General features: G+C 42.5%; 1 protein-coding gene across 1 annotated transcript; it reads right to left on the minus strand.

The window, feature by feature from the left end:
- Positions 1-241: 241 nt before the first annotated feature.
- On the minus strand, positions 242-1,541 carry FGFBP3 (fibroblast growth factor binding protein 3). The gene has a single exon (XM_060241316.1). The coding sequence runs from the start codon at positions 1,445-1,447 to the stop codon at positions 668-670; it is 780 nt and encodes a 259-aa protein (XP_060097299.1). The 5' UTR covers positions 1,448-1,541; the 3' UTR covers positions 242-667.
- Positions 1,542-15,977: the final 14,436 nt, after the last annotated feature.

Below are 15,977 nucleotides of genomic sequence, written 5' to 3' on the forward strand. Positions count from 1 at the left end.
TGCCCTTCTGCTGAAGGAAAACAAGCACTGGATCCAACCAAACATAACTGCACTCTTGAAGGTATCAGTCTTGACTAGCATGGATACCATAGCAACTCAATGAAATAACAATCACAGGTTGTTGTAAAAGAACTTCATTTATTATTATTAATATAATCATGTCCAGTAGCATCTATACCACCATGAACTTGTACAAATGTTAGAGATCCTCTAGGTATAGAAAGAAGAACATCACAAGTGATTCAAATAGGATAATCCCAAATAGCTTTTATTGACAAAGCATTAAGCTACCCGGATCATGGATAAGAAAGAAATGTCTAACACAGCAGAGCAATTTCCTTGCAACTTGAGATCAGCTTGCAAAGAAAGAGGGATATTAACACATAACTCATGAAAAAATAGAGTTTCCATATCCTAGCCTCTCAGTTAACGCAGCTGCTATTGGATTAGTAGGAATGTGTAAATGCTACACCCCATAAAGCCTCATAGCTGCACACAGCTCTCCACATTTTTGCCACATTCTGTTGGCACTCTAGAACATAATTCTTTCCTTTATCTTGACTTCACTGCAAATGCCCCCATCAGGCTTCCTCTCTAACTAGGCTCTCTGCTGTACATTTAGCTCCACCCCCCCACCCCACCCCCTTTGTCCCTGGTGGCCACTCATTCAGCCATTCCAAAAATTCACAAAGAAATTACACAGCGAGTGCCACTTCTCTTCGCAGTAGGCCGCTGCCACATCTGCATTGAGCTCTGTGGGCTGTTCAGTGCTTTCCACAACTGCCATGGGTCTGCCGCTGGACAGGTGGGTTGGAGCCACTGAGGAGCTGGGAGTGACTTTCTTCTTCCCTCCTTTGCTGCGCTTGTCAGGGGCGTCTGCCTTTGAAGAGCTAGTGGGTACCCTAGTTCTGGGTGCCTGAGGTGGTTTCTGTGGTGCTGGCAAGTCCTTAGCATGGGCCTTTCCCTTGGCTTTGCCTTTAGCAGTGCTCTCAGCCACTGGGGCCGCTGTGGTCAGAGTTGGGGGTACCAAGTGCAGCTCTGCTTCGGATGCCCCTTTTTTGCTGCTACAAAGCCGGGATTTGAGCGGACTGCTGTCCTGGCATGGGTGGTGCTTTCTGCGGAGCTTACCCAGGATCTGCTTCCAAAACTGACGGCCTTTGGAGCGATAAGCAGCGCACAATTCCGGCTGGCCCCGGTAGATGCATTGCTGCCCTCTGCCACTGTCCTCTCCCAGCTGGTGACAGCTAAGGTGGATCTCGGTGACTTCTTCCCCTGGGATCAGCTGCCAGCTGCAGAGGTGTTTGTCCCGGGTGGAGAACTGTCCAGTCTGTGCCCAAGGAGAGGACGGCTTGGCTTTTTCATGGTTTTCTTTGCCTTTCTTGCCAGGAGCACCTTCCAGGCAACTCAGAAACAGCAGGGTGAGCGGAAGGGTTTGGGGGAGCCTCATCTCCTGAAGTCAGTGGATTTGTCGCCTCTTGTATTCAAAGAACATCAGAAATAAAATCCTAGCTGAAGGGCCCTGTGCATTCCCCAAGCCCCACGGAAACAGAAAACTGGTAAGCAGAGAACAAAAAGCACATAAGCAAATCAATACTGCACTGCAAGCAACACTTCTGACATAAACACATGACCCTCAATAGTGAGAAAATGCCTCAAAGAAGAAATCCTGATTTCTAGGAAACAATTGCTACCTGCCTCACGCAAGTGAAATAGGCTCACTTTGACTTGATGGCTGTGTTTGTAATAGTATTCATGGATCCTTGTTGTTTCTATACATTCATGCATGGTTTTCACTATTCCATAGTTACCAAAATAACTCATCTACATCCTTTAATTCTAGACAGATTTTTTTTAAGCTGCCTTCTTAACTAGAAAAGACATTCATTCTATACAGAAGCTTAGTTGTTCAAAATGAAACCATGGAACACACAGGACGCCTTAAATGTCCAGATATAGCTCCATTTATGTCCACAGGTACATTTGATTTGACTTTGGAACAGATTTGTTTCTGAAATACCCCAAGTATTATAGCAACATTGTTTAAGTGTCTTCTATGCTGCCACAATTCTCTCTCTCTCACTCACTCACTCTCTCTCTTTCTTTCTTTCTTAACAAAGACAGTGCCATCTAGCAATCTGTTTTTTCACATTTTTCTTTCTTGCCTTTCCTGAGTACAAAATGCTCAATCCAATTTATACCTTTCTTAAAGCCTCAGTAAGTTGTTGGTAGATAGGGAAGCAAAGTTACTTAGGTTGAGAACACAAACCTCTTCCTTCTTCTGCAGCATTCAAGAGGCTGCATGGCCAGCCTAAACTCAGCCTAAATCAAAGTAAGCCTTCCTACTGTTGCATTTATTTGCTCTCCCCTTTCCCCTCTTTCTGGTTACACTTACCGTCAGACTGTGAGAGGCAGAGAGTGCTACAGGGAAAAAGAGAAGCCCGTGTGTGTAGGATTAGCCTCTGTTAGAGGGACGTCCAGAGTATGCATATGTTATCAACAGCCCAGGAGGGGCCAAGCCAGAGCCTATGCCCCTCCCCAGTCTCGTGCATGCAAACACACACATACGCTCACCCACAGTGAGAACAACAGGGGGCTCTTGAAAGAACAAACCTATTTCCAATACGGCACCATAATGACTTGTTAAGCAGATGGGATTCTCCCTCACTTGTTGAAATTGCTACTGCTTTCCTTCCTTTATTTAGCTGGAATTGTTCCCCCCCACTCTTTAATTTTTTAAAAAATGTTGGCGTATCATTAAAGCAAATGAAAGTGGCAAGAACAACATTTTCTGGCACTGTATTTAGTTATTATGCCAAGAGGTACTGAGCCCTACAACACACACACACACACACATAATTGCCATACAGAAGCTCAGGTTCAGCAGAATGCTGTCCAGCACCAAAGGACAGCTCCCTCCATGCCCCCCCCCCAGCTTTAGCAATGATAAGGAGCTTGCTTAAGTAGATGCCTTAAAGTGATCATCAAGTTTTCCTGCCCAGCTAATTTTTTGCTAAGATTTTAGTTTATTTTAAAGTATTTTTAAAACATCTGAAAAGTTTATTGAATTCAATAATCAGCATATTAGAATAACAGATAACAGTTAATATCCATTCATAAGGCAGTGATATCACCAACACCAAAGAGGTGTAACTTATATTACAAATGATCATAGCCAACATTTAACAAGACATCGTTATATAAAGTGATTGAAGAAACTACAACAAAGTATCAAAACCAATAACCTCTTAATGACTTGTAGTAAAGAAAGATTTAAAAAAACAAGAGACTTATATAACAAAGCTATATAACAAAGCCAAAAAAAATCTAGAATATAACAAAGCTACAAAAAATCTAGAATGGGGAATAATTTCTCAGTGAAATCAGATTATCACGAAAAGAGTTCAGATTGCAAGAAATTATGTGATCTTTTCCATTACATAAATATTCAAAATTTTGCGTGCTTTCACATGGTAACTATTTCCAAGTGAAGTTTGCTATTCTTATGTAGCGAAAATCCAGCTACAAACCACATTATTTACTGTGTGTGAACACACCCTTTGTCTAAACAGAGAGGTAGCATAGGGGATGATGAATTAGTTTTCCATTTAGACGCAATGGCAGTTTTTGCTGCTGCTGCTGCTACTACTTATCATTGTTGATAAACAGGGACCAGGTAGTCTGACACCATGACACCAAAACAACAAATACTACTACTACTACTACTAGTAGTAGTAGTAGTAGTATTGGACCAGGTAGTAAAATTGATGGTCTGAGCTAAGTCTGGTCTGAGCCAAGATACCAGAATAAGGGAGTACTGGAATATGTGATCTCCACCTGCATTCCAAATCCGCACATTGTATCTTTCCCAAGTGTGTAATTAATCTTTCAGCTATTTCATTTCTGTTTGCTGCACTCAAATGCGGATCTTTGCTGCAGCCCCAGGGCAGATAGTGGGAAATCTGAAAGATGCCGCTCTGAGAAGCTGAACATGAGAGCGGCGTAGGGTGAGTGCGAAATTGGTCATGAGAATCTTATGCTTGGGGTCACTAGGCGGTTGCTGAATGCTACTGAGGTCACTGAACCAAGGGACTGATGAATTCCAGACTGCAGGGTGGAACCCAACCAAGTCAGCAGGTCTATGTTGTCTCAGTTCATGCCAAAAACAGATGTGTGTGTAAATTGCTGTCAGGTCACAGCCAATTTATGGCAATGCCAGCAAGGAGCTTTCAAGGCAAGTGAGAAGCAGAGGTGGTTTCCCAAGGTCTCCTTTCCAAGTACTAACCCCGTACATATCTCTCTCTGAGGTGAGCAAATATTCTCCAGTTTATCAAGAAGAGTCTTCAGATTATTAGGAAGCATTATATCTCTCCTGAGTGCTTAAAAATAGTTCCCAGGATCAGTGCATAGATTTCAGGAGAAGGTTTTAATTTAGTGCAATTTTGCTTATAGAAAGCAAACTGTGATAAATGGCTTTACTCTGGATGACAGTGTCTTAAGAGGACAAAACTGTTGCTTCTGTATACATTCCACCAAAAATAAATACAACAGAGAAAGAAAATTCACTCTGGGGTATCTCCAGTGTATAAAAATGGAACATAGTGGAAATGTTAAGTTTCCATAGTTAGCCTAGAGAGAGAGAACAATGGTTTCATTTCCATTCAGAACATTTGTATCTCACTTTTTCTTCCATGGTCAAAACAACATAGTTATGCTCTCTGTACAATCTCCGAGGCACTAACCACAGCCAAATCTGATTTGGTTCAATGTCATTGCAAAATGTATCTTCAGAATAATCATAGAATCAATGAGTTGGAATGGGCCATACAGATCATCTCATTCAACCCTCTGCTCAAGTTTTAGCCATGCCCAGATGGGGTTGCCAATCCCCTGGTTTGGAAGCCCTCCCCCACTTCAGGTTATCAGAAAGCTGGTGGGGGGGATGTCTACTGAACCCTCCATTATACCCTATGGAGACCAGTCCCTATAGGGTATAATGGAGAATCAATATGTGAGTATCTGGGGCTCAAGGGGCTGTTTTTTAGGTAGAGGCACCAAATTTTCAGCATAGCATCTGGTGACTCTCCTCAAAAAACCCCCTCCAAGCTTCAAACAGATTGGACCAGGTAGTCTGACACCATGAGCCCCCCAAAAAGCTGCCCCCATCCTCTGTTATTTCCAGCAGAAAGAAGGCATTTAAAAGGAATGTGGCTCCTTTAAATGTGATGGCTAGAACTCCTTTCAGAGTGTTTGTCACAACCTTGCTCCTGGCCCCATCCCCAAAGTTGCCTGGCTCCATTCCCAAAGTCCCCAGGTATTTACTGAGTCTGACCTGGTAACCCTATGCCCAAATCCTGTTAAAATCAATGGGGCCCTAATAATTGCCTAGCTTCCTATGTATTTCAATAGGATTTAGGCATAGCTAAATCTCACTGACATTTATGCTAATATAACAAAGGAAAGGTTTTTTTAAAAAAAGTTGAAGTCACAGTTCTTGTCTTTAAAGTAGGTACACAACTATGATTTCTATTTGGTGCACCAATTTAGGTTAAAATTCAGAAATTCCTGTTCTAAACACTGGAGTATAATTAAAAACCACTTTCTCTACATGGTATTCTTTGGTGTTAAGAGCTGCAGAGTCTCTGCATCCCCATATTGCCCTCTCTTTTCGTCCTTTGATAGGCCAGCAGACAGCTGCTTAACCAGAAATGGACACAGAAGTCTCCCTATAGAGATTCAGAGTACTTTGTGAGTTACACTCCAGCACAGATAATTCTTCTCTGCATAATTTGAATTCAGGCCTTCATGTACTTTCATTTATTTAGATTGACTGAAACAAAAAAAACCCCTAAGGAACAGGACAGAATGTCAAGTGAACAGTCTCTGTGGAACAGCAAAAGACACAAAAAGCCTAACAATGTACCCAGCCATCAGCTAGACAGCTGATGAAAAATATTTGCACAGAGATCTGCAACCCCTGAATGCACCTCAGACACCCAGGAACAGACACTGCTGCTCCAATGGGCATTACCATTTTTCTTGACTGTGGATTTTTTAGAACATTCCCATCCCTACTGTTACTTCTCCCTAGTACTGGCTGACTCTTAAATCAAGCACCACGTTTGACTTTCTCGCGCCCTCCTCAGCAGGTGTTCTCTGTAAGGGGAATTAGACCAAACAGTAAAACAGCTGCTAAGCACAGCAGGATGGAGGCCTGTATTCTACAATGGCGTCTGTGACAAGGGATGCATTTTAGGGGCTTTGCTAAAATATATATATTAAAGTCCACCCCAAGGAAAGCTGAATGCTGCAATAAGGTCTAGAGACTTTCCTTTGCAACAATGAAAGCTGAGATTGTCCAGGAGCTGGATTCTGCACTACCACTTTATGTAGTTTTTCTGCACACTTGGCCAGCTGGCGAGTGAAAAATTACATTCCTGTAGCAAACCACAGATTCTATTTATCTTACACAGTTGATCTTCTAAGTCACATACACCAGAGGCCTACCAACCACACATAAAGGGGGCCTCACCCTACCTGCAATTCCTTCCTTCAAGAAGCACTGTCACCATGTTGTGCGAACAGAAATAATGAGCATCTTATCATGTGTGTAGCCTCAGTACTCATGAATGCAAACCCTGAAAAATCCAGTGGTCTGTTCACACAAACTGAAGCTGTGTATGTATGTTGCAGCATGATAACCTGTGTATCAAGATCACAGGTTCTGTGTTCTCTCCTTACATCCAGCTGGTAGGTTCCCAGTATGTGTGATTTAACATCTGAAAAAAGGTCTATTGTTTTCCCCCAAAGTGAAAATTCCGTCTCGGTCCTTAGAACCTGTGCAGTGGGAGGGAGGAGGGATGCGGGATAACACCTTGAATGTGGCTTCCTTTCCAGCTTGTCTCCTTGTTCCAGTTTTGTTTTGGCATTCCGTTTTCAACATCCCTGTGGATTTAAGCAGAAATGCTGCTTTTTACTGTAATATTTGTGATTCCGTTGATCTTGTTGACTTTATCAGTGCTTTAGTTATAAATACTAGCAGGTCAATAGTAGTAGATCAATATTAAGATCCCTTGGGCTTGCAGTCACTATTTTCTGGAAGTCTGGAAGGAACACCTAAGCAAACAAACAGCTCCTCACAAATGCATCTTTGAGGTGAAAGAACAGATTTCTGGAGGATGTTCATTTATGTGCAGTTATCCCAGCCTTTAGAAGGATGGCCTGTTTGGAAACTAAGATAACATTACAGGGCTAGTGACTTTTTCAAAAGTCTTTGAAATCATTATTTCAGTTCTTATTCTTTCTTATTCAGTTCTTATTCTTTCTTATTCAGTTCTTATTCTTTCTTATTCAGTTCTTATTCTTTTTTTGTATTTTTATAATGCAAATAACTAGAAGTATTAGCCCATCACAATGTTTACTAGTCTTCCAGTCTACTATGGTTTCCAATTCCAAGATTGGAAATTCTGGACGATTTATAGATTTTTTTTCTTTCTGTGCCTGGTCACCTAAAATGCAGGTCAGGGGTCCTAAAATGCTGTAGGTCAGGAATCCTCAACATGGTGCTTATGGTTACCATAGCACCCACCACCTTTCCAAGCATGCACCAGATGTTTGTAGAAAGTGAGTGAAGCCAGGTGGGGCTTTTGCCCAGCAGGGCCATTGGAGATCTGATTGGTTGTGCAGAATTTTTAAAAGTGGCTTCAGCGACAGCACAAGGATCTTCACTGTGCTACTGTGTGTATACAAGAAAGTGTTTTTTAAAAATATATATGTTTATTTTAAAAGGGATTCTGTTAAACAGAGATTCTTCTCGAAATGTTGAAGAGTTACTTGGAGTTATGCATAACCTCAGTCTAGGGTTGCCAGGTCCTACCTCGTGGCCGATTGGGGGCTCCTGGGTCCTTTCCACCTTCAAACAGGGACATCACTGTGCAACATCCCCACCATGACGATGTCACCTGGAAGTGATGTCAGTGCGTTGGAGGGGGGGGGGAGTGAGTCTAGGTTTTGCGCAAAACTCTGTAGGTTTTTGCCTTCAAAACCAGAGTTTACTTTTTTAAAAAACCCCAAAACCTAGAGTGTCACCCTTGACATTAGCAAAATGATGATGTCACTTTCAGGTAATGTCATCATGTCAGGGATGTCATGTGGTAACATCCTTGTTTGGGGATGAGGTTCCACTCACCAGCCAGCTGGTGGGTAGTTAGATCAAAGCCCTCAAAAGCAGGGGAACCCCTGCTTGAAACCTGGGAACTGGAGAAGCTGAAGGGCTCTGTCTCCTGCAGCAGCCATTTTTGTGTCAGCATTCCAAAGGTGCCCTCAGATTTGAAAAGGTCAGGGAGCCCTGCTGTAGGTAACCAGGCAAGTAGCTGTTTAAGGGTTGGCCTTTTTAAAAAATGCTTTTGAAGGACATTTGGAGGATTTGATTGGTAAATTGCTGGAGTTATATAAAAGTTTTAAATAAAGTTGTTAAAACATGATCTTTCTGCACTGGAGATTACAAAGGATGCATGGCCAATAAAAGTTCCTCATCAACTGAGCAAACTCCAGGATGAGAAATTCAGCATAAGGGAGACATCTAGTGGCAGATTAGCAGCAGCAACATATACGAGATGCAGAAGAGTAGTGTCAGAAATTCTTTGAACTATTCTTTGCATATGTTTACATTTTTAATTAGCAGTACCAGAATAACAAGACAGAGGTAAAGCTGGTTGGGAAGGCAAGTTCTCTAGAAGGCTTGAATCCATTTGTCCTAGATGGAGTAACATTGGCTTTCTCTCCAAGGAGGCTAAGAGCTTGGGGGTATTCATGGCGCCTGCCTTGCTGTTTGAAAAGCAGGCTGGTATGGTGGTCAGGAGCACCTTCTATCAGCTTCCTCAACTTTTCCCTCTAAACTGAGTTAGTGTGAGCTAGTTCACAGTTTTTTAGCCTCCGGCTCACTCACTGTTGTCTTAGCTCAGGAAAAATGGCCCCAGCCAGTAGTTCACAAAGTAGATTTTCGCTCACAAGACTTCACAGCTTAGAAGGAGTATTGGCTGCATCTGATTCACCAGCTTTCTTGTTACTAAGTCTCAGCTGATCTGGCCACAGTGATTCAGACTTCTGTAACCTCACAGTTGGATTACTGCAACACATTTTACATGGGGCTGCCCTTGAAGACAACCCAGAAACTACAGCTGATCCAGATTGTGGCAGCCCAACTGCTGTCAGGAGCTAGCCTCTGAGAACATATGTTGCCTATTTTGAAACAGCTACATTGGGTATTAGCCTGTTTCTGAGTTCAACTCAGGGTGCTGGTTATGAGCTTTAAAGCTGAAGCCATCTTTTCTGCTGTCCCCCTGTTGGGTCCCTCAACTGGAGATCTTCTGGAGGCCCTACAAGGCCCACCTGTTTTCTGGGGGGACTTTTGAGGGGGTTCGAAGGGTAGGCATATTTTAAGGAAGGGAGGGAGAGGGATTTGTTGCTTGCCATTTTATCTTTATTTTTAGCTGGGTATTATTGTATAGATTTAATTAAAGGGGAACAATAAATATGTCAAAGGAGATAAATGTGTAAGAGGATCCTTTCTACTTGTGAGACGTTGACTGAGAAGTCAACCCTATAAAATGGGGCTCTTGCAAGAAGAGTTCCCCCCAAAACAATTAATCTGGTTGCTGTAGTCAATAGGGTTAAAGTACTGGTTTCAGATCAAAGCTCCAAAACCCAATAACACCATAAAATATAATTAATAAGGTTTATGAAAGGAATGTGCAGACATAAATAATATAAGAGCTATGCACAGCAAGGATAAAATAATAAAAGCTAATTATCTAACCTAAGCACTTTTGCAAGCATTGGTTCCAGATGTTACCTGACCAGACTGAGCACAGAGTTTCAGCAAGCAAGGCCCATCTGGGTCAGAATCAAAAGGTGACCTGAAGATAGATGTAATTCAAACAAAGGGCACAAACCAGAATGAAAGATCTTCCTTTATTCCAAATGACCAGCATTGGCATATTTGTAGCTCACCAATCAAATACGTTGCTATTAAGCAGGTGATCTTAGCCAGTCAAGCACATTGCTAACAGAGGCCCTGACCAGTCATGTGTCTTGCCATCATGAGACCATGTACTCTGTTTCAAGCCTCATTCCAATCACAAAACTCACCACGGGCATAAACAAGATACTGTTTTCTGAATCACCCATGAGTAATATTGGAATACAAATATTGGCCAACCATTCAAGGTTGTTGTAAGGACTACTGAGTTAATATATATGTGATCTGGTCTAAACTATCAGTCAGAAGTCCTACATGAATGCTGGCTTTTGTCATACAGAGCAAAGAGGGGTCCCAAGGTGAGGTCTTCCTTCTACTCATACAGATAATCAGAACAGTTGCAGACATTTGACAATGTCTCCAAAAGGGAAAACAGATATTCTAGAAAACCTAGAACATTTATTCACATGATCAGAAAGGACATATGTGGAGGAGTATTAGAAGGAAGGGGGGGATAATCAAGATTAATGTGGGGGTGGAGACATTTTCACAGCCCATTTTTTCTTCTTCCCACAGAGTGCCCAAGCTTGCAAAGATTTGAATCAAAATCAAGCCAGCTTGTGGTGGTGAGGTGCTATCTATGATGGCCAAAAAATGCCTGAGAGCAAACATTTTTGCAAGATAAACAAACAAGCAGCAAAATCTAAAACTGCTTGCTTTATAGTCTCTATTTTATTCCCAGTAAATGCAAATGAAGGTTTTGGGAAATAAAACCATTGAGAAATGTGTGTGTTGCATGTGAATATGCCTGCTCTTGTCAAAAAAGGAAGGCAGAAGTCCTTTCTCACTGTAAGAACAGCCTGAGTGTAAATATCCATGTCAAGAGAAACACGAAGCATGTCTTTGTACAGTTTTATTTGGAATACTATGTAGAGTTCTGATCAGTGAATTTCAAAAAGGATACTCCAGAGCTGGAAAAGACATAGGAAAAAGTGTTATTAAAATTCTCACAGAGCATATTTCTGTACAACAGGCTAAAGAGTTTGACAATTAAATTGAGGCACGATTGGGGTTTATAAAAGACATAAGACAGCATAACAAAGGGTTTTCTATGCCTTTTGTTTTTAATAAGGGGTAACAGGAACTCATTTGCATATTAAGCCACACATCCCACCATCATCGGAAGTGACATCACCCATTCAGTAGGTTACTTTCCACTTATTGACACATAACAGTACAGTGCCATCAGCTGCATTTCATGGATGTGTGTTCTCAGGACTCTTTTTATAACAGGAGCTCCTTTGCATACTAGGCCACAACCCTCTTATGTAGCCAATCCTCCAAGAGCTTGCAGGGCTCTTCTTACAGGGCCTATTGTTAGCTCTTGGAGGATTGGCTACATCAGGGGTGTGTGGCCTAATATTCAAAGGCGCTCCTGCTACAAAAAGCCCTGTGAGTTCTCACACAGCCCAATGAGAGACTTTGTTTTGCCTTCTCCCCCCCCCCCCAAAAAAAAAAACATGGCCAGAGAGAGAGAGCTATGTGTGGCAGAACAGGCAGCAGCAGGCCCATCTTCTTCTGGGAGGGGTGCTCGTGGGCAGCTCCGCATCTCTCGCTCTCTTTGCAAGCCTGTTGGAGGCTGGAGGCAGCAGAGAGGACGGAGCATGTGGCTGCCTAGTTCCTTCCCTCTGCTGGAGACCTTTTCTTGAACCACAGCTCTGGCCAAGCCAGCTGGAACTGCGTTTCTTTGTATTCCTGCTCAAAAAAAAAGACCTGGGGGGTTAATACTTTTCTGCTGTGGAGTGAGTCTGGTATCCCTTCACCTTTGCAATGGGAAAAAAAATTCTGGAGTGTAAACAGTAACTATATTTACAGAGGAGTCTCATTACTGAAATAATGCTACATCTCTATGCACTTTTCTAATTTAAAAAAATCATATATTTCTATAAAGAAGTAGTGGTGCCAAGGGCACAGTCTTTCAATATTTTTGCTGTCGTGCTTTGTTTTTAATACTGAAAATTTAGTGTTCCAGTATCTTTTTGCCAGATTCAGTAATGAATTATTAGTCTGCTTCAGGCCTGTAGCCACAGGGGGCCTGCAGAAGCACTGCCCCCTGACTTCTGGGTAGGGCCCCCTGACTTCTAGGGGGTCCTCTGGGTGTAATTTGCTTTTCTTGTTTTTTGACAGAAGAAAGCTTATGAGAAGCTGCAAACCCCACAGTGGATGGGAAAGGGTGCCCCCTGACTTTTTAAAAAGCACCCTGATTTTTAAAATCCTGGCTACAGCCCTGGTCTGCTTTATGTTCAAATGCTCTTTTGGACCCCTAATGCTCTTTTGGATCAAGAAGGGGAAAGTGACGCATTATAGCTTAGGCTTTGGCTGGATTCTTGACAAGAAGTGCATTCTGAGCTAAAGTGAAACAAATGGATTCATCGTAGATATAAATGAAGAGCTGCCGCTAATTCAGATAATGTGCCATATTGTTATATAATCTACAGACATATATTGTATATGAAGATCTTCTGACAAAAAATAAATATTTAAGTGGAATCTGAAGTTTTGACTGTTTCACTTTCCATAATCTCCTCTGTTTGATCTTTTTCCTAGGGATACTATCAAATCCAACAGGAAAAAAAACAGGGGATACTTTAAAAACTTCAGTCCTGCTGTTACCCAAATCGGGAGTCTCCAAATTTATTGGGGCAAGTAGCATAATTGGAGACAGAGCTAGCAGGAGGGGGTAATGAGTGAGATCTCCACCAGTCTTTACAGCAGGGGTGGGGAACCTTTTTTCTGCCAAGGGCCATATGGAGATTTATAACATCATTTGCAGGCCATAAAAAATTATCAACTTTAAAAACAGTGCTCCACCAAGGGAGAATTATTCAGGCCAGCAAAATTAATGCAAATAATTGTTTTTCTATTTGAAGTCATGTGGGGAGAGCCTAATCTGGCACACACCCACCCGACCTGCAAACCTAGGCAAATGCCTAGGTCCAGCAAGAACTCAGTAGCATATTAGACCCCTAATATTAGCATATTAAGTCACACACTCATTAGCATATTAGGCCACACCATCTTGTAGGGTTGCCAATCCCCAGGTGAGGGCAGGGGATCCCCCAGTTTGGAGGCCCTCCCCCCGCTTCAGGGTCGTCAGAAAGCAGGGGGAGGGGAGGGAAATGTCTGCTGGGAACTCTATTATTCCCTATGGAGATTTATTCCCATAGAAAATCATGGCGAATCGGTCCGTGGGTATCTGGGGCTCTGGGGGGGGCGCTGTTTTTTGGGGTAGAGGCACCAAATTTTCAGTATAGCATCTAGTGCCTCTCCTCAAAATACCCCGCAAGTTTCAAAAAGATTGGACCAGGTGGTCCAATTCTATGAGCCCCAAAAGAAGGTGCCTCTATCCATTATTTCCTATGGAAGGAAGGCATTGAAAAGGTGTGCCGTCCCTTTAAATGTGATGGCCAGAACTCCCTTTGGAGTTCAATTATGCTTGTCACACCCTGAGAAACCCCTTGATGAGTTTAAGTATCTTTGCATAGGGTGGAGAAAGATCTATTAGCAAGTTAGTACCCTTCCCAAACATCCATTTTGCTTGTACCAGCTCCATTTTGTTTCTACTTTTTTCCACTTTGGGGCGAAACTGTACAGTGTACCAACGATTTTTTGGGGAGGGGGGGGAGGGTGATATTATGACATTCTTGTGTAATCTCATGCTATCTCAGGATACATTTCTCTAGGACTATAAATCTATTCATACTCTAGGGTTGCCAATTCAAGAAATATCTGGAAACTTTGGGGATGGAGTCAGGAGACATTGGGGCGGAGCCAGGAACAAGGGTGTGACAAGCATAACTGAACTCCAAGGGAGTTCTGGCCATCACATTTAAAGGGACAGCACACCTTTTTAAATGTCTTCCTTCCATAGGAAATAATGAAGGATAGGGGCACCGTCTTTTGGGGCTCATAGAATTGGACCCCCTGGTCCAAACGTTTTGAAACTTGGGGGGTACTTTGGGGAGAGACACTAGATACTATACTGAAAATTCAGTGCCTCTACCTCAAAAAACAGCTCCCCCAGAGCCCCCGAAACCTCCAGATCAATCCCCCATTATACCCTATGAGAATCAATATCCACATAGGGAATAATGAAGTGCTCAGCAGACGTTTCCCTCCACCACCCCTCACCCCCCACCACCTGCCATTTCTGGCAACTCTGAAGTGAGGGAGTGACCTCTCTACTCACAAGTTGCTGCCAACTTTTTCCAAGTAACACAGACACACCATATCAAGAGGAAGCCTTTATAAAGAAAGGTTTATTATAAAATAGAGAAAAAGGAAAAGGGTGGTTGGATTCAAAAGGTGATAGAGATGGGGCCAAAAACACAATACAAGGAAAGACACACAGCAACAACAGAACAGACCTTAAAAGTAATACAGTTAACTAAGCTAAGATCAAACTACCTAGGTCATAGTAGGTTCCTCAAAGCATGTGAAGAACTCTTTGCAGTAACAAGAAGCTGAAGGGATTGTTAACTTCCTGTGGACTCAATTTTTTGCTGAAGGCTGAAAACTGAAGACTAGGGGAAATTCCACATGTCAAGTTATTTATGGTAAATGGAATTGAACCTAAACCAGCCTTCTTTTTAAAAGCTGCTTTAATGGATCCCATGCAAAGCTATTATATCAGATGAATATATATTACATTTCATTTCCTTTTCAGAGCTCCTCTGATCAATAGCTCCTGAGCAATGGCTAAAAGAGTACTCAGTTTCTGAAGGAAAATATAATAGACAGGAATTTAGCAACTAATTCAGCAACAATATTCGGAACATTGTCAGCTGTTATCAATTTATTATTTAATACAGCAAGACTTACTTCTGATAAGACATGTGTAGGATTACTGTATGTCCTGTTTAAAACTGTGCTTACATGACTTTAAGAAGAAGACTGAAGATTTATACCCCACCCTTCTCTCTGAATCAGACTCAGAGCGGCTTACAATCTCCTACATCTTCTCCCCCCACAACAGACACCCTGTGAGGTGGGTGGGGCTGAGAGGGCTCTCACAGCGGCTGCCCTTTCAAGAACAACTCCTGCGATAGCCAAAACACATATCATGGTGGTGGTGGTGGAAAGTGGGAGGGACAGTGGCTCAGTGGTAGAGCATCTGCTTGGGAAGCAGAAGGTCCCAGGTTCAATCCCTGGCATCTCCAAAAAAGGGTCCAGGCAAAATAGGTGTGAAAAACCTCAGCTTGAGACCCTGGAGAGCTGCCGGTCTGAGAAGACAATACTGACTTTGATGGACCAAAGGTCTGATTCAGTATAAGGCAGCTTCATATGTTCATATGTTCAAGTGTCATCAAATCACAGCCAACTTATAGTGACCCCATAGGGTTTTCAAGGCAAGAGAAGTTCAGAGGTGGTTTGCCATTGCCTGCCTGTGTGTAGCAACCGTGGACTTCTTTTGTGGTCCTCCAATCCAAGTACTAACCCAAGGCCAACCCTGCTTAGCTTCTGAGATCTGAAGAGGTCACGCTAGCTTGGGATACCTAGGTCAGGGCAAAAACACATATGTGTGAGATAATGTCTGTGTGTTCAGGTTTTAGACTACACTGCCCATGATGCAGTATGCCTGTGAAGTAAATATGCATATGCAAAAAAAAATCCAGAAACTTTATTGTTCAGTAAACAATTTATGTTTTGAAGAAGTATAACAAAAAACAGGGATGGAAAACAGGCATGACTTCTGACTGGCTGTTAGAGATTTGATTATACAGATTTTTTAAAACTGCTTTGGTGGAAGCTGACACCATAACACAAGGACTGTGTGACTGAAGGTAAATTGTAGGAGCCATTTAGTGACTGGGTCTGCCTCCTATAGCAGCCATTTAGTGGTAGCCATTTTGTGCCTGTGCCCACTAGGCTGTGTCAGAATTCTAAAGGTACCCATGGAGTCAAAAAGGTTGGTAGCTTCTGCTCTATATACAGTATTAGG

The sequence above is a fragment of the Heteronotia binoei genome, chromosome 6 (genome assembly GCF_032191835.1).
Source record: "Heteronotia binoei isolate CCM8104 ecotype False Entrance Well chromosome 6, APGP_CSIRO_Hbin_v1, whole genome shotgun sequence".
NCBI lineage: Eukaryota > Metazoa > Chordata > Lepidosauria > Squamata > Gekkonidae > Heteronotia > Heteronotia binoei.